The following is a 25918-nucleotide window of genomic DNA, read 5'->3' on the forward strand; positions in this document are numbered from 1 at the left end:
CAGGAAAACCCATGAACAAAAATAAATAAAAGACCTACCAAAAAAATGATAATGTGGAAAAAATAAGCCAAAAATGTACTAAAATTAAAAAAAAAAAGGATAAAATAAGCTGCAAAATGAATAAAATCAGGCAAAGTCATGAATAAAGTGAACAAAAATTTATACTAAGTCAACAAAATAAGTATCATGAACAAAACCCCCCACAAACTCAAGTAATTTGAAGAAAAACAAAGGATAAAATGAACAAAAACAAATAAGAAAATTTACAAAATAATAAATAACATAAAGAAAATAAGCAATGAAATGACTAAACAATTGAAACATTAATTCATCAGTAAAACCTATGGAGTTGGATCAGTGACAGTGGATGGACACACTATTGTTTTTATTTATATTCATAGATAAAATGAACAAAAACAAATAAATAACCTCCAAAAAATATAAATGTGGAGAAAATGAGCCAAAAGTGTACTAAAATGAAGTTAAAAAAAAAAAAAAAAAAAAAGGATAAAATAACCGACAAAATGAATAAAATCAGCCAAAGTCATGAATATAGTGAACAAAAATGAAACATTAATTCATCAGTAAAACCTATGGAGTTGGATCAGTGACAGTGGATGGGCACACTTTTGTTTTTATTTATAATCATAGATAAAATGAACAAAAATAAATAAAAAACCTACCAAAAAATTATAATGTGGAAAAAATAAGCAAAAAATGTTTACTAAAATAAAGTAAAAAAGGATAAAATAAGCTACAGAATGAATAAAATCAGCCAAAGTAATAAATAAAGTGAAAAAACATGAATAATAAGTCAACAAAATAATAAGTAGCATGAACAAAATAAGCCACAAACTCAAGTAATTTGAAGAAAAAAAACAAAACAAAAAACAAAGGGTAATAAAATGAACAAAAACGAATAAGACAATTTGCAAAATAATAAATAACATGGAGAAAATGAGCAATAAAATGAATAAACAATTGAAACATTGATTCACCAGTAAAACCCATGGAGTTGGATCAGTGACAGTGGATGGACACACTGGGTTTATGTTCAGTTAATGAGAGATTTACTGAAAAAGTCACATTTTCTTCAGTTTTCTCTGAACCTTTGAATTTCCTCTGAGCTTTAATGAACATCTGTGATCAGTGAATTAAATATAAGAAAATACATGATTTAAAACATGATGCAAAAACATGCACTAATAGGTTAATTGGTTAATCTAAATTGCCCATAGGTGTGAATGTGAGAGTGATTGTTTGTCTCTATATGTTCAGCCCTGCGATGAACTGGCGACTTGTCCAGGGTGTACCCCGCCTTCGCCCCTGTGTAGCTGGGATAGGCTCCAAGCGACCCCCGTGACCCTAGTGAGGATAAAGTGGGTTCAGAAAATGAATGAAAATACATGATTTACACTGAAAAATGGTGAAAAATCACTTCAGAAAAATTAAGGGGGAAAAAAATCCTTTGGAAGTGTTTCTGGGTCTTTAAGGGTTAATGGTCACTTCCTGTTCGGGACATGAAGTGTCTAAATGTCAGATGCATCGCTGGGCGTCTGTCTGCATCGGTTCATAAAACGATTGAGGTTTTTTTTTGTAAATGTGTATGATTCAGTCTCTGCACCAAAGATGGATAAATTAAAAAAAAGCAAACAAACCAAACAGATGATGACGTTCATATCAGGTCATCTGTACTTAAACGGTTTTCATTTGTTTGTGATGAACTTGAATTTTCAGAATCTATCAGTGTCAGATGTTAACGTTAAACTTAAACAGTCTGCTTTATTTCAGACTCTTTCTTTCTTCTTTGTGGTTGTGCTGCTGTTCCAGTGTGAACAGACTTCCTCAGGTTTATTCAACAGTTCATCCTCAGCTGACTTTTACTCAACGTCGCCCCCTGCTGCACAACATGCTCACAACAACCATGACAACGAAAACCACTTATTACAATAAAACAGCAGCACAGACCAATTATTTTCAGTATTTGTGTTTTTATGACACATAAATCATCATTCGTGAGCATATCTTCTATGTTTATTTTTGGATTTAGACCAAAACTAGACAAACCAACACTTTTCACTGTTAAAGGAACCAAACTAAAAGACTGAATGAAAATAAATATAATATTATTATATGATAATTAAATATATATTTATTTAGTATAATATATATATATATATATATATATATATATATATATATATATATATATATATATATATAAATACATATATAATATGTGTTCTATAATAAATAATAAGTATTCTGAAATCAATATATAGAGATAAATATTAATAAAAATATAAAATAAAATAATGAAACAATAACTCGCAGATGTTACGGGTTCTTGTCATAAATACAGTAAAAGGTTAATTCATCCATATTATGAGAACATTCTGGATTTTCAGTCAAATCAGATGAAACCAGCCGACTGCAGCTCATTAAAACCAGGAGACGGTACAGGTTCTGTCCAGGTTTCAGGACTGTTTCCAGTCCCTGTTGGACTCTGTGGGTTGAACCTGGTCTTCACCTGTGTCTGCAGTGTCAGCTGGGAGTCCTGCCTCTGGGGACCGGCAACGACCTAGCCCGGGTTCTGGGCTGGGGTTCGGCCTGCGACGACGACACACAGCTGCCCCAGATTCTGGAGAAACTGGAACGAGCCAGCACCAAGATGTTGGACAGGTGAGACGGCCTGATCCAGACCAGGGTCACGGGTCCAGGATTCAGGACTGTGTTGATTCAGATCCACCCGTTCAGATCCACCTGTTCAGATCCCTTTGTTCAGATCCTTCTGTTCTCGTCACATTAGCGCTGATATGTGTGTTCTTTATTTCTATTTAAACGTATCTGCAGGTTTCCTTCTTTTACTTTTAAAACAGACTTTTCTAAAACTCTCTTCTCTTCTGTGTGAATATTCAGTTCATCTCAGTCATGTTTAATCTGTTTGATGCAGTTTTTCAGCCATTAACGTCTGAGCAGCTGATGGATGTCAAACCTGAGTCTGTTGTTAGCTTACCAGCTGACAGGCCGTCAGCTATTGTCGTCGTCCGGCGTCGTCGTCTGTCGTCGTCTGTTGACATCTGTCGTCCATTACAAAAATTTAAATCGTCTTCTTCTCCCAAACTACAATTCCGATTGACTTCAAACTTGGTATACAGCTTCTTAATGATGATGTCAACAAAAGTTAGTGAAATTATTTGCATCCGGATCTGATTCTGGATTTGGTGCCACTTTGAAAAATGTCCCCATTATAAGAGATAGGAAGTGGATGGATGCAATAACTCAGTAAATATAAATGATATCCAGTGTAAATTTCTACAGTCCAGCCCTGATGGGGAGATGACCCAAACATAATGTCCACATGCCGATCGGGATCTTCTTCTGGATCCAGGAACTTACGGAAAATTTAACATGGACTCTTATGGGGAAAAAATTTCAATCGTCTTCTTTGCCCAAACTACGGTTCTGATTGACTTCAAACTTGGTATACAGCTTCTGTATGAAGATGTCAACACAAGGTATTGAAATTATTTCGATCCAGATCTCATTCTGGATTTGGCGCGACTTTGAAAAATTTTCCCATTATAACAGATAGGAAGTGGATTGATCCGATAAATCAGTATCAGTGATATCAAGTTGGAATTTGAATTTTTTACAGATCTGATTGGAATATGACCAAAACATGGGCTATTTCTGTAATAGAATAAATACACAGAACTGGGTGATAATAAATGGCATCTGGATACATTTCCCAAAGCTTTTCATTTGGCCGGTAAGCTACAGGGCCACTGGTCCTATTTGTTTTAGTTTTAGTCTGAACCTGTGCTTTCTGTTTCTTGTTCATCTCTACATGTGGTTACTCTGTATTTATTCACATTTTTTTTCCTTAACCACTTTTCTGCCTCTCCAAAGCCTAGAAACCTTATAAAAAATGGAAAACATAAATAAAACCATCTTGGTGGAAACATGACTAATGTTTCTCTTGCTGCAGGTGGAGCATCATGGTCTACGAGACCAAGTTTCCACGGCAACACTCCGCCTCTACCGTCACAGAGGACTGCAGCGATGACTCCGAGGTAACAGGAAACAGGATTTAACTGCGACAAACGCTAAAAATCCACCTGTTGACTCCTGCTCTGGGTCTGGGGAGGCTGTTTGCTGACTTTTGACCTTTGTGGTTTGTGTCCTGTGGTCCAGGTCCAGCAGATCCTGACCTACGAGGACTCTGTGGCTGCTCACCTGTCCAAGATCCTGACTTCAGACCAGCACTCGGTGGTCATCTCCTCCGCCAAGTACGTCTGTATACCTGTTCCTGGAACTAACACCGACACCTTAGAAGTTTAGAGTTTTTGATGCAAAAATATATAGTATATTTTCAATCTTCTACATAAAGATTATATTAGTTATTTTTTTTATTTTTTCATCCTGTCGTTTGTCAATGATTAACAGTAACCTTGGTTCATATACATTATTATTTTTGGTTCTAGGTCAAATGTTAAATGTGTCAGTGTATTTTGGTTGGTACCAGTGGAACTGGTACCAACTGCAGGACAGAATGACCCATTGGAGTCTCTTTATCTTGCACACACATTCCACAGTTACATAGCACATACATAAATATTCCTTGCCCCAAACCCCAATATCACGTCTGAATTCTGCCTTTAAAGTTCACACTGTCCCCCAAATTCCTTTCATCTCCATGAAAAAATTCCAGCATGTGTCCATGTGTACTGTGTGAAAACTGTATGATGTCTTATGTTTGTGCTTTGCATTATCTTGTTCTTCTCTTCAAATTTCGAAGAAAAGGGTTCAGTGGCAGCGCACCAGTTGCAGCGGCCCAATGTCCCTAATCACTGATCGAAATCTCGTTTGATGTACTCTGTGCTGTATGTACACTGTGCTGTCACATGACAATAAAGAAATCTGTAATTTTGTACTCACGTGGTAGAAGGGTGTTAGTGTAGGAATTTAACAGTTTACAATGTGCTGGGGTTTTTTTTCACTTATGTTTTTATTGAAATTTTATAAACACATAGTCACCAAAAACAACAACAAACAAACAACCTCCTCAGTTACGACTGTTTATGGATGATACAGTCATTAAAATCACTCAGACAGAAACTAAATCGGCCTTAAATGGTCCTTCATATGATCCTCTGCTTTTGTCGGTTCAGGGTTCTGTGTGAGACTGTGAAGGACTTTGTGGCCCGTGTCGGTAAGGCGTACGAGAAGAACACAGAGAGCTCCGAGGAGTCTGAGGCCATGGCCAAGAAGGTACGATCCTGACTTATCGAAACACCCCCCCTCTATTCAGTAAAACAGTTGAAGGGTGGGCATGGTCTTGAACCTGCTGCTCTGTGTTGTCAGTGCGGCGTCCTGAAGGAGAAACTGGACTCTCTGTTGAAGACGCTGAACGAGGAGTCGCAGGCCTCCACGGTGCTGCCTCAGGCTCCACCCCCCACCATCGCCGAGGAGCAGGAGGAGGCCGAGGGCGTCCTGCTGCCTCCTCCTCCTCCGTCAAACCCCCTGCCGACCTCCGCCCCCTGCTCCCCTCGTACCAACACCACCTCCTCATCCGCGGCAGCGGCCATCTTTAAACCTCGGGAGCAGCTGATGCTGAGAGCCAACAGTCTGAAGAAAGCCATCAGACAGATCATCGAGCACACGGAGAAAGGTGAGGCGACCCTTCTGTTGGACGGTTGGACGGCGTCTTGGCGTGTGCTAAGTGTGTGTTTTGTGTGTCAGCTGTGGACGAGCAGAACGCTCAGACGCAGCAGCAGCAGGTGTTCTCTCTGAGCCGAACTGGGGACGATGAAGGTCTAGTGGAGGAAGATGAGGACGAGCTGGAGGACGACAAGATGTCTCTGCAGTCGTCGTACAGCGCCAAACACCGCAACACCCGCAGAGGTTGGAAACATGACACACACAAAGAAACACACACCCATGAAGAAGCACACACCTACGGAGAAACACACACCACGAAGAAACACAACACAGACAGAAGTGCATAGTTTATTGTGTAGTTAAATGTGTGTAGTTTGATGAGTGTAGGTTAACATCCCTCTGTTATGTGTTTTTGTGTTCAGTCAGTAAAACGCCGTGTGAGAAGCTCATCAGTAAAGGCAGCCTATCACTGGGCAGCTCCGCATCACTTCCTGTCCAGACAGGAAACAGGGAGTACATGCCCATGCTGAACACAAAGATCCTTTATCCAGGTGAGATGTTGCACTCGGACACAAGAAACATGAACAGGTTACATGTATGTCAGTTTATATTGATTCAATACACCTCTGTCTATCTGTCTATCTGTCTGTCTATCTGTCTATCTGTCTGTCTGTCTGTCTGTTTGCGTGCGTGTCCAGGTCTCAGGGCCGGTATCTCAGGCTCTCTGTCCAGCAGCTCTGTGATCAGCCGACTGTTGGTCAACGCCGACCCGTTCAGCTGTGACCCCGACAACATGTACGTACATCTGTCTCTCTGTGGTCTGAAATGTGTCTCTGGTGAAACATGCTGTTATCAAATGTCTAAACCTCAGGGAGGGTTGGGCGTCCTCAGTCCGACTGGGAGGTAAACGACTGATAATCCATGACCTTCTGCTCAAAGAACCAACGGGTCATGGATACTGACATAGGACTGGAACCGGGAGTGCACCTTGGTTCCCCGGTACCTGTCTTCCTGGGTACCTAGGTTCCCTAGTACCTATGTAACTGTACCTAACCTTAATCCTGAGCCCTGGGTGAAACTAGTGTAACACGACGTCCTGCAGTTCTGCTTTGTAGGTCTTCGTCTCCACATATGGAATTACATTCTTGTCATATATGTTGGACTGGGGAACATAGGGCGGACTCCCCGGAACCAGGTTTACTGACATTAATATGGACCTGATTCCAACACCAAGAAAAAGTGTGGATGCTTCTTTGTACTTTTTCTGTGTTTACCAGTAAACACAGAACACTCAGGACCTCCTATGCTTCATGTCATGACAGTAGTTTAGTGACATTCAGCTTCTAGAAACATGGTAGAAACATGGACAGCATCAGCTGTTTTCAGGTCAGGTGGTCAAAGTAACAAACTGCACTTTGGATGAAACTGACTGGAAACATTACATGATCACTTTTATCAGTAGTTAAAGTAAAATGTGTAACAGAATTATTGTCACTAACTTCTTAATTCGAAGTGCTGCACTGACAGGAAGATGTGAACGTTCACATCCATCCATTCGTCTGTTTTCTGAACTTGATCCTTGTGAGGGCTGCGTTAGTGCTGAAGCCTAACCTAACCTACTGAGGCTAAGGTTAATTCACTTTATCTTCCCTGTAGAAAATTCAGTCTGCTTTTTAATACACACACTACCTAGCATTAGCATTAGCGGTCCCACAGTTAATCCAACATAGGACATTGTAGCTGCTAAACACTACTGCGTCATGTGTGACTCAGCTAAATGATGCACTGAGCAGGTGTTTGTTGGAATCTGCCTGTATTGGACATCAGAGGTCGACCCCGACATTTAAAGCCTCGTCTGCTCTAGAGGAAACGCATGAGGTCACAATGGTTTCTGTCGATCCACTTCAATCTAAGTTCACCTAGAGCTCATTCTTCCACATCTGTGTTGTGTTCCAGGGACTGCTACACTGAGAAATGTGTCATGAATAACTACTTCGGAATCGGACTCGATGCCAAAATCTCCTTAGATTTCAACAACAAGAGGGACGAACATCCAGAGAAGTGCAGGTACGACGAACACCATCAAGTACTTCAGTTAACCCCCCGGTGCCCCGCCCACAGAGGGCTGTCCACTGCTGTAGAAATGTCCTTTTTTCATTATTATTATGTATTTATTTATTTTTCATATTTCATCAACTTGAGCCATAAACAAAAATACCAAAATACTCAATAGCTGTCATATGTTTCAGCCCTTTAAGTGACATGTTTTTAGTGTAAACAAACCATATTTTTTGATGCAAACAGTACTAAAAAATGTCTTTCTTTTTTTTTTAATGTTCTACATAAAAATATTACTTGAGTACTTATTTGTTTTGTCCTCCTGTCATATGTCAATGATTAACACCTACATTGGTTCATATTCATTATTATTTTTGGTTCTTGGTCAAATGTTAAATGTGTCAGTGTGTATTTTGTACTCACTTGGTAGAACAGTGTTAGTGCAGGAATCTAACACTGTTTATTATGAGATGGTTTTAGTGGGTTGATCGGAATTTGAAAAATCCTGCAAAAATGAACAACTTTTGAATTCACACCTAAAACAAATTGTGAAAAATAACATGTTTTTTTTTTTTATAACATGAAGTGTAAACTGTGCATAATGTGCTCACCTGGATACTGGAAGGGTAATGATGCCATCTTGGCTTTTGGTTTTTCTGAGATTTTTTTGGACCAAACAATTGCGAAATGAATCAACACATTTCCCAGAACATAAGTTCTCGCCTTAGTCAGATGTGTTTCGGTGTGAACTGTCATGAGCATCAGACTTACAGAACCAGATCTGCTTCAGACCAGCTGATCCACAGATCCACCTGTGGATCTATACGTTAAATGATGATTGTTCGATGTGATCAGGAGTCGGACCAAGAACATGATGTGGTATGGAGTCCTGGGAACCAAAGAGCTGCTGCACAGAACCTACAAGAACCTGGAGCAGAGGGTCCTGCTGGAGGTGAGGCTGGGCCAGGCCCTTGACCCGTTTGACTCGGTTGACTCTGTTTCCATGGTAACCTGTGTGTTGGTTGTGTCCACAGTGCGACGGTCGGCCCATCCCCCTCCCCAGTCTGCAGGGCATCGCAGTGTTAAACATCCCCAGTTACGCAGGAGGAACCAACTTCTGGGGAGGAACCAAAGAGGACGATGTAAGACCCTGCCCACCCGTCTGTGTGTGTGTGTGTGTGTGTGTCTGTGTCTGTGTGTGTGTGTCTGTGTGTGTGTGTGTGTGTGTGTCTGTGTGTGTGTGTGTGTCTGTGTGTGTGTGTGTGTTTCTGTCTCTGTCTGTGTATGTGTGTGTCTGCGTGTGTGTGTGTCTGTCTGTGTATGTGTGTGTGTCTGTCTGTCTGTGTATGTGTGTGTCTGTGTGTGTGTGTGTGTGTGTCTGTCTGTCTGTGTATGTGTGTGTCTGTGTATGTGTGTGTCTGTGTGTGTGTGTGTGTCTGTCTGTCTGTCTGTGTGTGTTTCTGTCTGTATGTGTGTGTGTCTGTCTGTCTGTGTATGTGTGTGTCTGTGTGTGTGTGTGTGTGTCTGTCTGTGTGTGTTTCTGTCTGTGTGTGTGTGTGTGTGTTTCTGTCTGTCTGTGTATGTGTGTGTCGATGTGTGTGTGTGTGTGTGTGTCTGTCTGTCTGTGTTTCTGTCTGTCTATGTGTGTGTGTGTGTCTGTCTGTCTGTGTGTGTTTCTGTCTGTCTGTGTGTGTGTGTTTCTGTCTGTCTGTGTATGTGTGTGTCGGTGTGTGTGTCTGTCGGTCTGTGTATGTGTGTGTCTGTGTGTGTGTGTGTGTGTGTGTCTGTCTGTCTGTGTGTGTTTCTGTCTGTGTGTGTGTGTGTGTTTCTGTCTGTCTGTGTATGTGTGTGTCGATGTGTGTGTGTGTGTGTCTGTCTGTCTGTCTGTGTTTCTGTCTGTCTATGTGTGTGTGTGTGTGTGTCTGTCTGTCTGTGTGTGTTTCTGTCTGTCTGTGTGTGTGTGTTTCTGTCTGTCTGTGTATGTGTGTGTCGGTGTGTGTGTGTGTGTCTGTCTGTCTTGCTTCCTTCACGTACTATCGGAAAGAGCACTTTTGTTGGTAAATTGTTCATACTCTAAATGTGTAAAATCCTCCACTAACAGCAGCAGAACATTAATAAAACCGTTGTTTATCATGACTCATGAATCCCTCGTTGCTCTCCTCCATGTTGAAAAGGTCAAAGGTTATTTTCATCTTGTGGATTAAAATTTTCTCCCAGTTCTCCAGTGGAAAATACAAGTTTGAGTTCGTAACTAGTATTTACCATAATTCCCATAGCACGTGAAGGCAGCATAAGTGGTCAGTCTGAGTCATGTGATGTGTGATGTCACGGTCTGACCGCTTCTGTCTGTGTCGCAGACGTTCACCGCTCCGTCCTTCGATGATAAGATCCTGGAGGTGGTGGCCGTGTTCGGCAGCATGCAGATGGCCGTGTCCAGAGTCATCAACCTGCAGCACCACCGCATCGCACAGGTCTGTCCGTCCGCCTGTCCGTCTGCACGTCTGTCCGTCTGCAGAGGACAGATTAGTTCTATGACAGGACTCCTCTGTTTACATACATACATTAAAGCATAAAGCAAATACACATGAACACAGAAAAAGAAGAAACTGAATATATTTCTGCTTCATTTAACCTTTGCTTCCTCACTGAGTTTAAAATCTGTTGTCTCCAGCACTGACCCCGTTTATTTATTTATTTATCTATTTATTTGCACAAGATAAAACAGCAAAAAAAACAGCATTCAAACAAGTAACATCATTGTGCAGGACAGGTTAGAAGCCAAAAAAGGCTTATATGAATACCTCCCCAGAAATGAACAATACACAAGAAAATAAAATAAATAAAAATACAATATAACTGAATGAATAAAGTAAAGTAAAAAAACAATTAAAATGCAAATCACATTACAAATCATCAAATACAAATCAAATGACATATCGCCTTACATTTTTTCATGAATTCCAGTCCTTTTCAGATGCTTTTTAAACACTGATAAAGAAGATGTTGATTGAAGTTCAGGTCGCAGATTATTCCACAGATTTGGTCCACCGTATTTCAGAGAATACTGACAGACTGAAGTTCGGCAGTACGGAAGATAATATTTGCTTGAATATCATGTAGGATAATTGTGAATAACAGAGGACAGCATAAAGAAATTCTGAAAAACTTTGGGAAGAATATGAGTTAAATGAACGGATTTGTACATGAAGACACAGGTCTGGTAAACGTTCACGTCAAAAACTGAAAGAAGTTTGAATTTTTTTGAAGAGGAGCAGATGGGTGGAGTCTCTTAGAAAAGCTGATCATTCTCAAAAATTTCTTTTGAATTAGGAGAATCTTATTGAGATATGTGGGACAGGTTGCCACCCAAACAGTATTGCAATCAATAATGTAAGGATAAATTAAGCAATAATAAAAAGTCAAGAAACAGGAATGATTTATCAAAGAACAGACTCTACACAAAATGCTAATTGACTCCATGATTTTTTTACAGACAAGATCAACATCACATCAATTACATCCACACTAATACTCTGATCAGTATCTGATTTGTGGAGTTATCAGATTATTATTGATCATGTAAACAGTATAATCTGATCTGTTTTATCAGATAACAGCAGTAATCTGATTATAATAAATCAGATTAACACACCAGCATTTGTCCCCAGTACTCCCATGTCTTCCTGCATGTTTACAGGTTCATGTGATTTATTGAGTTCTGTTACGTCTGCACATGTGGAAAAACAGTTAAATTGTTAAAATAGAAGTGATGTAGTCAAACATGAGCAGAAGACAATAACAGGAAATTTGATTCTCCCGTCAGACTTCCTGTATGTACGAACTCCAGAATAAATCCAATAATAGACTGAAACGTCTAAACCAGGGTTTTTCTTTTATTGTGTTTCTGAAGTGCACTTAAACGAATCGGATCTGATTATTACAATGATCTGATTGTAATGATGATACAATTAAAGACAAACATAGTAAAGATTAAAGACGAATGTCAGTGCAAATTTAAAAGCATCACATCGGCCAAAAGGATGAAAAATAAAGTAGAATAAAAGACACCGTGTAAATAGTCACTTTTCCATTGACCCTCAAATTGCGTGAATATAACTTGTGCATAAAAATTTACCTAATGGAAAAATGACAATTTGGCCAAAACTCTCATTTTTGCGCTGGCAAGAGGTGGTTTTTCAGGTGTAGCACAATTGGTATTTCACACAAAACTGCGATGGAAAGACCTTTTTCTGCAACTAGAGTCATGTGGAAAAAAAAACAAAACGGATGTTGACGGATGTTATAACAAGAGAAGAAGAAGAGTTCAGAAAGAAACATGGTGCGGTATATGTGGACACACCAGGAAACTGAATCAATTTTTAATTTAGTACGGGATAGAGGAGTAATATATAATAATAATATATCTGTAAATCAACACCATATTTATGTTCATCACCATGTTTATGGAATGACTTCTTGTGTCCTGTTGCGATACTAAATAAACAAATCATCGCATTTGTGATTTAATGGAAAAACCAACATTACACACTAATGTTTTTTCAACATTTAGTAAATATTGGTGAAGTTTTGTCCAACGGGAAAGCGACTAGTGACTCCGTCCGATCCAGATCCAGATCCTGCGTCTGCATTCTCACATCAGTCTGACCAGTGCGCGGTTTGTTAAAGGTTTTTAACCAGTAGAACCAGTAGAGTCCAGGTGTTATTGGTTAGACATAAAAGTAAATCTGATGAAGTTCAGCTCCACGTTTCTAGAATCCACAGCATCAGTCTTTCCTAGTTTCCTCAGTCCGGTTCTAGTCCGGTTCTGCGGTAACTGGTCACATGATCAGACTCTGACCAACCGGGTCTCTTCCTCAGTGTCGGACCGTGAAGATCACCATCCTGGGAGACGAAGGCGTCCCGGTTCAGGTGGACGGGGAGGCGTGGGTCCAACCGCCCGGTTACATCAAGATCATCCACAAGAACCGGACCCAGACCCTGACCAGGGACCGGGTCAGTACTGCAGCCGATGCGGATCAAGGGGCCGGGGCGTGACCGGGTTCTGAGACGTTAACCGTGTCCGTTGGTTTCAGGCGTTCGAGAGCACGTTGAAGTCCTGGGAGGACAAACAGAAATGTGAGTTTCCCCGAACGCCGCCGCCGCCACAGCCGCCCCTCAGCTTGCAGCCGGAGATCGTGTCTGAGGACGAGGCGTCGCTCATCAGCGAGTTTGGTCAGGCAGCAGGAGCTCTGATCTGCAGGTGAGGACCAGGTCTGGACTGGGTCTGGACTGGATCTGGTGGATTATGTCACAGTTTTATCCAGAATAATCGCACTGTTTGTCATTAACATAATTTAACACATTAATTAATTAATTTTTTATTTTTCATTATTTATATATTTCTTAATTATTTATCTATCTATATATTTTGTTTGTTTACTTTTTATTTATTTATATTTGTTTAAATCATTAATTTATGATTTATTTATTTCAAATTTGTTCAACATTCCCAGTCCTTCTATGGAACATTTACATTTTCTTTTCTTCTGTTTGTAAAGGAGCAGAAGTATAAACGTACGTGTTCCCATCACACACAACTCAGATGAATGTGTTTAATTAAAGAACAGAACAGATGTTCTTTGTTTTCTTTAAACACTTCCATTTCTGTCCTGGATTAAACTGCCTTTCCTTATCCTTATATTTATTTAAACTTGTATTTGATTTGTTCCTTTAAACTGGTTCATGTTCATGTGTTCGACTCTTCCATAATTTAACCCCCGTCATTCAAACACTCGTCCTCTTCACTGTTGTTCTGCCGTTCCCTCTTAAATACATTTGTCCTGTTCTTTTTCAAGTGTCTGTAGTTTCGGCCTCAGACTGAACAGATGGTCATGTGTCTTCTGTTTTTTGTCCCAGTATCCGTGAAATCGCTCAGTCCCACCACAGTATGGAACAGGAACTGGCCCACGCCGTAAACGCCAGCTCCAAGGCCATGGACGTGGTCTACGCCAACTCAAAGAACTCAGGGGTACGAGGACTCTGCTTCACACTCTGACTGTTGCATCAGTCTCATATGTGACGGCTTCATGATCACAACAACCAGATGTTTATATGTTTATGTTTACATGTTTATGTTCAAATACACCTGATGGTCCTCTAACGACTCTTTACTCCTGTCTGTCTGTTTCCATGTCTGTCTGTTGGTTGGTTTGTTTGTTTGTTCATTTGTTTGTTCATTCATTCATCTGTTTGTTTGTTTGTTCATCTGTGCGTTTATTTGTTCATTAATCTATTCATTTATTTGTTCATCTGTTCATTTGTTTGTTTGTTTGTTCATCTCTTTGTTTGTTCATCTATTTGTTTGTTTGTTCATCTGTTTGTTTGTTTGTTTGTCTGTCTGTCTGTCCAGGCACTGAGCTGCAGCGTGGTCATCCAGATGGTCAGTAACGTCAAAGCTCTTCTCAGTGAGACCGAGCTGCTTCTGGCTGGAAACATGTCGATGGTAAATGTGCTGTGGTTGTTGTCATGGGGGTCTGGTCTAGGGGGGTCTGGGAGGTCTGTTCTGGTCCTGCCGGTCCGGGTCCTGATGCCGGTCTTGTCTTTGTGTCTGTGCAGCAGCTGGATCCTCCTCAGCAGGACCAGTTAAACGCAGCTCTGAGTTCAGTGGCTCAGCAGCTCCGACGGATGTCCGACGTGTCCTGGATCAGCGCCGTCGTCGACCCGTCGGAGCACGAGGTAAAGACCCGGGCGTCGACCCCAGACAGTTAAACTGCCTCTGTCCGGTTTGACCTCAGCAACAAAATAATCACCTGTCTGTCCGTCCACGTCTCCAGGGTCCTCTGACCGACTTCTCCAAGCGCAGTCGAAGTGCAAAGTTCCGTCTCGTCCCGAAGTTCAAAAAAGACAAAAACAACAAAAACAAAGAGACGTGTTCGACTCTGTCTCTGCCAGGTAAACAGATGCTCGCTCTCTCCATTCATCCTGATGCTCTCTCATCCCTCTGGGTTTTCAGTATCTTTTCTCTGTCGTCTTTGTTTCTCGGAACACTGAGCAGAAAAACATCACTCAGCTTCAAACAGAATGAAACCGGCTTCTACAAAACTGAAACACAGGTTACATGTGGTTTAATCCTTGTAATAAATGCTGTATTTTAGGTTTTTCACCCAGAATGTGGACTCACAGGCTTAAAATGTTTGAATATGTGGAATGTTTTTTAACCCTTAAACACCCAAAGGTCCACCATCAACCAAAAACATCTACTGATCTAAACTGTTTAATATCTGTTGATCCACTAATCCTATCAATACATGTAAATAATTGGTGTAAAATACAGTTATTCATCTTTTCATGGTCATCAGATAACACCATATTTGGATGTTCAGAGACTCCGTAGTTACTATGGAAACACCATCATCTTCTACAACATTGATTCACCAGTAAAACCCATGGAGTTGGATCAGTGACAGTGGATGGATACACTGGGTTTATTTTCAGTTAATGACAGATTGGACTGTTTTCTCTGTTTCGATCTAATAACCTTTGAATTTGCTCTGAGCTTTAATGAACATCTACATGATCAGTGAATTAAATATAAGAAAATACATAGTTTACACTAAAAAATACAAAATACAGAGGATAATATTACAATAAATGGGGATAAATCACTTAAGAAAGATTAAAAAGAGAGAAAAATGTATTTTGGAACTACCACAAAAGTAGCGCTGGGTCTTTATAGGTTGAATTAATATCAGAATTTTTTTAATAATCGGATTTAGATGCAGTTGGTTCATATGGTTGGTCTGGCTGTTTGTGGTTTTATTGTGGCGAGGCATCTTCTGAACCACTTCCTGTCCGTCTCAGTTCACCAGTGGGGGACGGAGGAGGTGGGGGCGTGGCTGGACTTCCTGTGTCTCACTGAGTACAAGGACATCTTCATCGGACACGACGTCCGCGGAGCTGAGCTCATCCACCTGGAGAGGAGGGACCTGAAGGTACCACGACTCACTGATAAGCGATCAATAACCCATCGTTAAAGGACCCTAGTCACACGGCTGACGTTCTCCTCCGTCATCAGCGCAATAATAGAACACCGCTGAGTCTGAGTGGTTTGAAGTGAGGAAGGAGGACGCCGTGTGGATACGGTCCATCCAGGCGCCTCACTGGTCAATAGATCAGAGTTAACGAACGGATGGTAAGTGTAGTTCATGGTTCTGTTTGTGTTCAGGATCTGGGCGTGACCAAAGTGGGTCACATGAAGCGGATTCTCCAGGGAATCAGAGAACTGAACCGGAACAGCAGTGCCAGTGAGGCCTGACGTCCACCAGGTACAAACACGTAAACCACATCTTTGTTAACGTGTTTTTTTAGTGGAAGCTCTAAGGACGAGTCTGGATTCAGATCGGTCTCAAAGTTAACAAAATGTATTCAGATTACAAATAAGGTGGACACTCAGCGCTGAGGACTCAAAGACAATGAGTCCTGAACATTACATAAAATGTACATTTATTGATTGTGTGGGCGGGCTCGCCTGTACAAATGGGTTGGTCTTTAACTTAGTGTTCTCTAAAAAGATCAAACAGATGTGGGGCCTTAACTCTAAGTAAATTTATGCCAACAATACATTTACCCTTATCACCTATATTTGAAAACACTGTGTGTGTGAATGTGTGTGTTCAGATGTGTATCTAGGAGAGGAACAGAACCTACTTAACTCTTGTGCAGACAGATGGTTCCTATCTGAACAAGCTTAACCTAGTGATAACATACTGAAACTACAACAGAGTACGACATAAATCCTGGTCACAAAGAACTCACTATTAACATTACTGAAGTAAAACAGATTAAACAAAAGAATCCTATGTTAAAACAATAACTACTTAATACTAAAACAATTCATCCTACAACTTCCATATCTAAAGTAAAATATATTTCACCTTCAGTTCATACACTGAACATGCAGTCACTTTTTTTTTTACCTTTATTTAAACAGGGACGTCAACTGACAAACAACCAACTCTGATTTAAAGTTATGACCTGGTCAACAAGCACAAAAACAGATCAAAACAATATCCAACCATTTATAAAGTCACATGAACAAATAAAAAATCAGGTGAAACAGTCACAAAATGTTGCCTTTTTTAAGACTAGAATGAATGAATGAGTTTTCGCTTTAGTTTCATGAGCTCCTTCTCCACCAGATTCCCAGGAACTTATTTACCTGGTAAAAGATCATCTGTGTGTTTTGAGTTTCTACCTCAGATTTATTCAAATGAGACTCAGTCGTCTCCACTCACTGACGTGAAATTTCACTGAATTTCTTTTAAAATTGAATTTGTTTTTTCTAAATCCGCTCGACGAGGTCCAGGCTGTTCTGAACGTATCTGCTAAATGCACTTCTCTTCTTTTGCTCCATTTTCCAAATGATCAAAACACAAATGAAATGAATCTCATACAAATGGAATAAACTCGTTCACAGACAGCACTGGATTAAACATGGAAGTGTGTTCCACCAATCAGTGTTCTTCAACACACAGCCACGCCCCCAAGATTTCCAGGGAATCTGAAAAGTCCCGCCCCCTACCAGCAACTTTAATCAGGGAAAGTTTAGAGTCAAAGGTAATTTTAGTGGAAACATGCTGAGGTTAAAAGTTCCTTCAGTGGAAAAGGATCTAAAACCAGCAGAAAAATTGAACTGATGTAATTGATCTGTCAGTTTTACTCTGTTCCCATTAACTATTCTAACGCTATCCGCCTCCTGTCGCCTAGCAACCGCTGCCTGATCTCCTCCTACCTCTGCTGCTATGGACCACCTCATCCCGCGGACCTGACCTCTGACCTCCAGCCCGGGACCAGGTCCACGTAAAACAGATGAAACAATCCCAGACCAACCAATCAGAGGATCCGCTAGTGCCTTGTCATCCCACCTGCCGACCAATCAGTATCCTGGACACAGGAGGGCAGGAGGGTGAAGATTCAGAGCCAAAAAGACTGACAGTGGTCTACCTGAACCTGAACCAGAACCAGAGTCTTTATCCACTGAAACAAATCTCCAGTAACGACTGTTTTCCTATCAGCTGATCGTCTGAAGGGTCGTCTCTAACAGAAGCTTCACAAATTAACAGAAGTACATGTATGTGGGCTTCGTCATCATCCTGGTTTAGAAGCGTTCCAGTTCACCTGAGCTGAGCGGCACCTTTGAATCAGACACAGACAGACTTTATTTGTCATTAAGATTTGCATCAAAATGAAATTCCGATGCAATGGCTCAGTGCGGAACAGGAACAATGACAGTATTATTTACAGAAGAATAAATATACAAATTAAAAACAGAAATATAAAAACTTTTGAATAGTTATTATTATTAATAGTAATAATTTGAATTAGAAGTTGAATTAGCATTTATTTGGTGAAATGCAGATCACCAAGTAGGCTAATTTTAACCCGACAAACCACTGAACCTAATACCGGCTGAGAGACCCTCAGGGCTTCTGGTGGATCCCAGACAAGCCCCCAGTGCTGTTTTAATCTGGGTTGAAACATATTGATGATCCCACATAAACCTCCACGAAACACGTTAATCTGAGAAACTGAAAAGAGGAGCTCCACGATCCCAGACGAGCCTCCACAAACGGACTAATACAGTCTGAGAAACTTCAAAACCTCTTGTTGGAGGAGGTCTGACGAACGCTGATGAACACTCCCCCTTTGGTGTTTTTATCTCAGTTACTAGCGTCGGTTCTTCAGATTGAAGGTTTGGACAGTTTGTTAAGACAGAGATTTGTTTTCAGTGTTGATTCATCTCATCACACCTGGAGAACGCTGACCAGTACCAGCAGAGTCCGGTCTGTTTCGGACCAGATCCGATCCAGGCCTGACCTGTTTCTGACTCCGATGGATCAGGACCCTGGACTCCGCTGAGGACCAATCAGATTCAGCTCCCTATGATCTACTGCCACCAAACCTTTAACAGCTGACCAATCACAGCCTTGTCTGGTCCCGGACCTGCTGGACCAGGACTCAGCAGAACCCTTTAACATGGATCACTGTGACTTTGTGACATAGTCTGAGCATGTCTGGTTTTCTTCCTTTTCGACTGGATCAGAAACCGAAGAACTTGTTTAGTTTTGTACTCGAACGTATTTATTTCCTCTTTGAACTTTGACCTTCAGTTCAGTTGTTGAAAACAGGAAATGAATGAAACGGCAGAAATTGAGTCGTGTAACAGCGACCGAGCTTCTGTCGGAACCGGAGGCGTGGACCGTCGCATTTAGGGACCAACGAACGTTTTCTGTTCGTTTTCGTAGACTTGACATTGAATTCTTTCAGTTTTCAGATGTTAGCGATAGTGAACTCATTCTATTTGTATCAGACGTATTTGAATCCTGTTGACGACGTCCAGTGAAGGTTTCCAGCCTTAACTTGAACTCGGACGTTGTGGAGTCAGAGGTTTAGTGGTTTCTGTTCGGTTTTCAGCTGCTTTATATCGGTCAAATCAATCTGTGAGTTTTTTTTGTTTCCAGTTGAATTTCATTAGATCACGACCAAAGCAACAGAAACACCTCAGTTTTTATATTCACTGCCCGGCCCCAAAAAAAAGTTGCACTTTGGTACAGTTTAAGTTAAACAGCCTGGCCAAAAATAGGAACTGCCTGGATTTAACTAAGCTAATAGCTCCGATCCTTCCATGGGTCAGTCCTGCAGAGGTTCAGAATGTTTCAGCTGGAACATGTCTATGGCTGCGTTCACACAGCAGGTCTTCATGCACAATTTGGATTTTTTGGCAAAATCTGATTTTTCTGTGTGCTCCGTCATATTCCACATTAAATGCGACTTCTATCAGTTTTGAGTTTGAACTGATTGTGACCCTGAAGTGACCCACATGCACTAAAGAGGTCCTGACGTAACACATGACCACACAGACACATACTATGTTTACAGAAGGAAATGTGGAGGCATCTCGTCTCATTGCAGAATTGTGACGTTTGTCGCATTGCAATGACATGAAGGTCGGATAAATGTGACCTGGCCGTTCAGACTGAAGTTGCATTGCCAAATAGAAGATACGTATCAGATTTTGGACCACACATAAAAGTGGCCTGGGTCAGATTAGTGCTGTTTCAAACTGTCATTAGTCACTTTTCCATTGGACATCTACGCAAAACTTTACCGATATTTACTAAATGTCGAAAAAACAGAAATGCATAATGTCAGTTTTTCCATTAAATCACAACTGTGATGATTTGTTTATTATCACGAGATGACACAAGAAGTCATTCCATAAACATGGTGATGAATGTAAATATGGTGTTTACAGATATATTCATTATTATTATATATTACCCCTCTATCTCGTACTAAATTGAAAATGATTTGGTTTCCTGGTGTGTCCACACATACCGCGACATGTGTCTTTTAAAACTCTTCCTCTCTTGTTGTAACATCCGTTGTTTTTTTGTTGTTTTTTTTTATTCACATGACTCTAGTTGTGGAAAAAGTTCTTTCCGTTGCAGTTTTGTGTGCTATACCAATTGCACTGCGCCTGAAAAACCACCTCTTGCCAGTGCAAAAACTTTTAATGGAAAAATGAGAGTTTTGGCGAAATTGTCATTTTTCCATTAGGCAAATTTTTATGCGCTAGTTATATTCGCGCAATTTGAGGGTTAATGGAAAAGCGTCTATTAACAGATCGGATACAGGTCACATAGGGGCACAAAAATCAGATTTGGTCCACGTTTACCTGCAGTCTGAACGTAGCCTAAAAGATGATCAGGTGACAGAATGGTTCAGGGAGAATGAGACGTCATTTTCACACATAGATTCTCCTCCATAAAGTCCAGACTAATTTTAGATGTGATGCAGACCTGATGCAGCGGTCCGATTCCCCATCAGTGATCAAAAATTAATGCAACTATGGATGGAAAGAATATCATGAACGTTATTGTGATACCACATAAGCATTATGTGGGAAAAAACGTGACGGTGAACGTCTGCTGTCATCAGAACCAAAGGGGGTGGAGTCAAATATGGCATGTGAGAATTTTTTTTTTTTTTTTTTTTGGCCGGGCAGCGTATTTTAGTGTTTTATGAAGCGAAGGTTATCTACTCTGCTGTTCAAAATGTGTAACATGAATTAAATCTGAAACTCATCTTGGAGCAGGGGTGTCAAACATACGACCTATGGGCTAAAACCTACAGCTAGAGAGTCCAATCCAACCCGTGGGATGAATAGAAAAAAAATGCAAAAATCACACTTTAAAGGTGGGGTAGGAGATCCTGAAAAAACGGTTCAAGCAAATACATAATTCAAAAGTCCAAACCCCTTTCCTCAGACCCCCCCCCCCCCCCCCGAAGCCACGCCTCCAGCGTACCGGATTGTACTTGCACAGGGGGGAGGGGGGAGGGACAAATGACAGTTGAGTTTGATAGACATATCACCATTCAATCATTTCAATGGGTTGGATAAAATGATTGGACGGTGTTTTTTCAGTCCTGTCTGTTCCACAGGTGACTAAAACTTTTTTTTTTTGTGTTAGAGCGTTTAATTAATTGGTTGTAATCGGGGTGTGAAGGGGATTTTAAGTAATATAGTAAAAAATGCTCCAGGAAAACATCTCTTACCCCACCTTTAAGGGCCAGATGAAGCCCTGTTTAATCTAAAGTGGATCAGACCAGTAAAATACTGTCATAATAACCTAGAAATAATGACAACTACAAGTATTTTCTTTTAGTGTAAAAAAAAAAAAAAAAAAAAAGCCAAATTACATGAAAATATTCACATTTAGAAACTGTCCTTTCACAAAAAATGTGACTAACCTGAATAAAAATGAACATGAAAGAAAAATAAGTGTAATTGTACCAATATTCTGCCTGTTACTAAATGTTTTGTTCATTTCTAGATCCAATGTGATCTATAAATTTAAATGTACATGTATAAGTGATAAACTGAGGCAGAATATTGTTAAAATTGCACTTATTTTTCTTAAGAAATTTCAGGTTCGTGTTATTCACGTTTTTTAAAGTATACTTTGTAGATGTAAATATTTTCATCATGTCATTTTCTTTTTTCACTCAAAAACAGAGAGAAAAGTTTGGATTTGAGATTCTTTGTATATTATTTTCCTGCTTCTGATCCACTTTAGATCATATCGGGCTGAATGTGGAACCTAAACTGAAATGAGTTTGACGCTGTCGTGGAGTTTATTTATGACGTCTATAAAAAAAATAATAAAACTATCGGACTCAAAGCTGAAGGAACAGAAGCCAAGCCACAGGACAAAGGTTGGATTCAGTCACTTAATGTTTACATGATTTATTTTGGTCTTGAACCAACAGGTAAAAACAGAAACCAAACCTTAAAGAGTCGAAGCCTTAACCGTGAGTCGGAGCGGCAGTAAAACGACGACCTGCCTTCAGTCGTGTTCAAAGACCTAGGAACAGATCGTGTTCACGCCGTTGACAGTCGTTTCAGACTGAACAGACACGAAACCACCTGGACATGAAACCGCCCCTTCTTTTTTGTTCTGAGGGTCGATGAAGAACGAGAGGAGGAAAAAACAAAATCAACTCAACGATGGAGTCTGAAGGAAACACTGACGGACGCATGAGAACCAAGACGGAATATTTAGACAAAACCAGCTTCAGAAAAACCTCATGTTGTATCGTCATCGAACTTCATCAGATGATGTTTTTTATCGATTTTATTCTTATAATATTATGACTTTTTTCTTGAAATATTACAACTTTTAAGATTGTTTTTTCTTAATATTTTACCTGATTCTCATAACTTGTGATAAATTCAACTTTTTCTTATAATATTAACAACTTTTTCCCGATATGTATTATTTCCTCATAAAATCAGAATTTTCTCTCATAATATTCCAGCTGATGGGCCTACACTAATAGAACAGTGTCTATTGAGAAATTTAGATTTTTGACCAGTTTTTAGAAATATTTAAAATTTGCATTTCCTTCTAATGGTCCAAATTTTTGATGGTTTATAACATGCAAATGGTTACAGATATTAATATAGTTATTGATCACTGATTGGAAGTCACATATGGACTTTGATTTGGGTCCATGACCTTTGACCTTGAGTGACCTTGAAGGGTCAAACGCAAGGTCACCAATCTTTAAATTTCAGCACTCTCTTCCAAAACTACTGGTCGGATTCATTTCAAATTTTCTTTGTATCTTCCTTGGGACAATGTCAACAAAGTTTGTAATTTTGAAAAATTTCGATTTTTTTTAAATTTTTGACGAATTTTTAAAATATTGTTAAACCTCGGTGTCCTTCAGACTCATTAAACCGTTCATAGTTGATGTTTCATGTCCTAAAATGGCGTCGTCTTGGGGCTGGCGAGCGGTTTCTCTTCAGTCCGTTGCCGTGGTTACGTCTCAGCGGCGGTGGCGTTCCAAAGCGTCTGTAAACAGCGTGAACGTGTCGTTTGCTGGTGTTGGTCCTGCTGTATTCAGTGTCCGACGCTACACGTGGACATATCAGTGACCGAGTGCCTTGCTCAAGGGCATTTTGAACAGGTCCGTCTGTTTCTGCTCATATCCATCCTGTGTATTTATTGGATAATTTATGCATTAATATGGTCATACCTCTGTTTGTACATACGCCCCCTGCTGGGCTGCCAGTGTAAATACATTGTGTTGTGTACAGAGAAACTCCAGTATCTGTGACAATAAAGTCATGTCTCCACAAACAACTGCTGATCTGAGGTTTTTACTTGAATCAACATTAGATGAGTCAGAAAGTGTTTGAATGATTTAGACTCAGAAATACTGAAAAAAGACCAAAACACAAGAAGAAAACAACAAGACAAAAATAATAAACACAACAGGTAGAAAAAGACAAGCTGAATACAACATCTGGAATTCAAATTCAAATGGGGTCGCCTGAAATTTCTAATTGATTAAAAAAAAAACCCAAAACATTACTAATAAACTAGAAGCACTCGGAGAGCGCAGACCTCCGCCAAGGCTGATCAGTGGCCCCCCCCGTGGGCCCCCCCACCCCCGATCACCACCAAAATTTAATCATTTCTTCCTCATCCCATTTCCAACAAACCCTGAAAATTTCATCCAAATCTGTCCATAACTTTTTGAGTTATGTTGCACACTAACGGACAGACAAACAAACAAACAAACCCTGGCAAAAACATAACCTCCTTGGCGGAGGTAAAAATACATTGTGAGTTGAGAGAGAGACTATCCCAATCCATAAAAGACGTGACAAACTGAGTCTGAAACTGCAGCACTGTGGTTCTGTTTATCTGTCAAATGTTCATTGTGGTCAGTTTCAGATGCTGCAGCTCTTTCATAATTCATAGTTTGAGTTCTTGTTTGTTCAGTATTAATTGTCAGCCTTGTAAATCACAGCTGGACTGACTACATATCCTGACCAAGGAAAATACAGTTCTCCCTTTGTGCAGTAATCTACACCTGGCTTTTCTGCCTCCATCCACAATAATATACATTATATAGACTAAATGTCCTCTAAAATTAACCTGTATTTGAAATATAGTATAGAAAACTATTACATGATCAAAAACAAATTAATTTTAGCAAAAAAAAAGTTTCTCTGTTTTGAATGTCTGGGGTTACCAGATATTTCTGATGTTAAAACGGGGTCACGAGCCAAAAAAGGTTGGAAACCACTGACATAAAAGAATTAAAATGAAAATGATAGACACAAAATAATGAAAACGATGCAACAACACAAAAAAAAAGAAGAAAAAGACTAACCCTTTAATGACCACAGTCTCTCTGCTTCTGCATTTTGCTCTTTACAGTTTTCAAATGACTTTAACTCCTGAACCGTTTGTTCTGTCCACAGAATTCAAACGTCATCTGAAAGCTGAGGTCCTGAGCTTTCCGACACTATAGAACACTTTACGGCACCAATGTGGGACTCTATAGCCGTTTCTCAATAGGCCTTCTTGTCTGTTCTTCTGTTCTCACGATCTTGTGAAACATGATCAGCCGAGTTCTGTTCCAGTTGAAAGTTCACGTAAACCAAGAACGTATGGAATACCCGGATGTTGTTCTTGTCTGCTAGCTTAAACTAAGGATGCACTGGTTGGTGGGGAGTCCTATTTTTCGTGGCATTTCACTGTACGTGCTTTGTCCGGGGGCGTGGTTTAGGGTTAGGGGATGACCCGATTATGACACCATGCTGACACCATTTATTTTTGTTTGTTGTTTACATATTTATTTATTTTTTGTTATACAGAATACAATGGAAACATAAGGAATACAGTATAATATTAATATAACAACATGAACACAACAGAACAGCCAGGGGACAAAATATACAGGCAGAAATAGATCAGTTTACGTAAAGATTACTCTGCGAACTTGGTATTGACAAACGGTCGAATTACAAGTAGCAAGGAACTGTTTCAGAGACTTCCACACAGGCAAAAATAAAAATAAAAAACACCTAGAAATAAAAAAAGAGAGAGAGAAGAGAGGTCTTAATATGGACACTGAATGTTCAAGACCCAAAAGCATGTTTGAGCAGATTGAAAAGAGTTGAAAGTTTATTTCATTAATCTCAAAAAGTTTCATTATGGACATTTGCAGTTACTCCGTTCAGTCTGTTTTTTTTTTTTTTGTTTGTTTGTTTGTTTGTTTTTTTAACTGAAACACACTGTCTAAAGCATTTATTTATTTATTTTTTTTTCCCAACCTTTGTTTATTTGGAGTTTTATAGAAATTGGGCAATACAAACACTATCATATGTGACATCAATTGAAAATAAATTGTTGCACAATTTCCTTTTTTTTTTTTTTTTACATGCAAACAAACCCAAGAACAAGAACAAGTACACCAACCTTCTCCATTAACAAAAACAAACAAACCAAAAAAAAAACCCCAAAAAAACAAACAACATTTAAAGCATTTATTATTTCTAATTATGATAATTAATGGACAGATATTGAAAGTTAAGTTCTACCTGAAAACAAAAGTGCAAAAGAATTGGCAAAAAAGACATTTTCTGACACTTTTATTGCAAAATCATGTAGACCCCAGGTGGTCTGTTAGAATGACAGTCTGAAAATGAATATTTGTAATTATTTGTCCCAAATGCAGTCATGTTCCGTCGGATGTTGGACTCTGACTCGGTGGAAAGTCCTCGATATCGAAAACCACAGCGTTCGTTCAAACATGACGTTGGTTTTTCATCGTC

The 25918-nt window shown here is 39.9% G+C and overlaps 1 protein-coding gene across 2 annotated transcripts in view; it reads left to right on the top strand.

The window, feature by feature from the left end:
• Positions 1 to 19360, top strand: part of dgkd (diacylglycerol kinase delta) — a 36082-nt gene extending 16722 nt beyond the window's left edge. For both annotated transcript variants that reach the window (XM_030152638.1, XM_030152639.1), the window contains 21 exons: positions 2543 to 2682; positions 3992 to 4076; positions 4198 to 4292; positions 5175 to 5274; positions 5368 to 5674; positions 5746 to 5907; positions 6087 to 6215; positions 6363 to 6459; positions 7621 to 7731; positions 8578 to 8674; positions 8757 to 8864; positions 10080 to 10193; positions 12601 to 12735; positions 12816 to 12982; positions 13639 to 13750; positions 14132 to 14224; positions 14338 to 14457; positions 14556 to 14673; positions 15583 to 15713; positions 15947 to 16046; positions 17488 to 19360. In XM_030152638.1, the coding sequence (XP_030008498.1) occupies positions 2543 to 2682; positions 3992 to 4076; positions 4198 to 4292; positions 5175 to 5274; positions 5368 to 5674; positions 5746 to 5907; positions 6087 to 6215; positions 6363 to 6459; positions 7621 to 7731; positions 8578 to 8674; positions 8757 to 8864; positions 10080 to 10193; positions 12601 to 12735; positions 12816 to 12982; positions 13639 to 13750; positions 14132 to 14224; positions 14338 to 14457; positions 14556 to 14673; positions 15583 to 15713; positions 15947 to 16036 (2511 nt within the window). In that variant the 3' untranslated portion in view covers positions 16037 to 16046; positions 17488 to 19360. The remainder of the gene's footprint in view (positions 1 to 2542; positions 2683 to 3991; positions 4077 to 4197; positions 4293 to 5174; positions 5275 to 5367; positions 5675 to 5745; positions 5908 to 6086; positions 6216 to 6362; positions 6460 to 7620; positions 7732 to 8577; positions 8675 to 8756; positions 8865 to 10079; positions 10194 to 12600; positions 12736 to 12815; positions 12983 to 13638; positions 13751 to 14131; positions 14225 to 14337; positions 14458 to 14555; positions 14674 to 15582; positions 15714 to 15946; positions 16047 to 17487) is intronic.
• The last annotated feature ends 6558 nt before the right edge of the window (positions 19361 to 25918 follow it).

This window comes from Sphaeramia orbicularis, chromosome 13 (genome assembly GCF_902148855.1).
Source record: "Sphaeramia orbicularis chromosome 13, fSphaOr1.1, whole genome shotgun sequence".
Taxonomy (NCBI): domain Eukaryota; kingdom Metazoa; phylum Chordata; class Actinopteri; order Kurtiformes; family Apogonidae; genus Sphaeramia; species Sphaeramia orbicularis.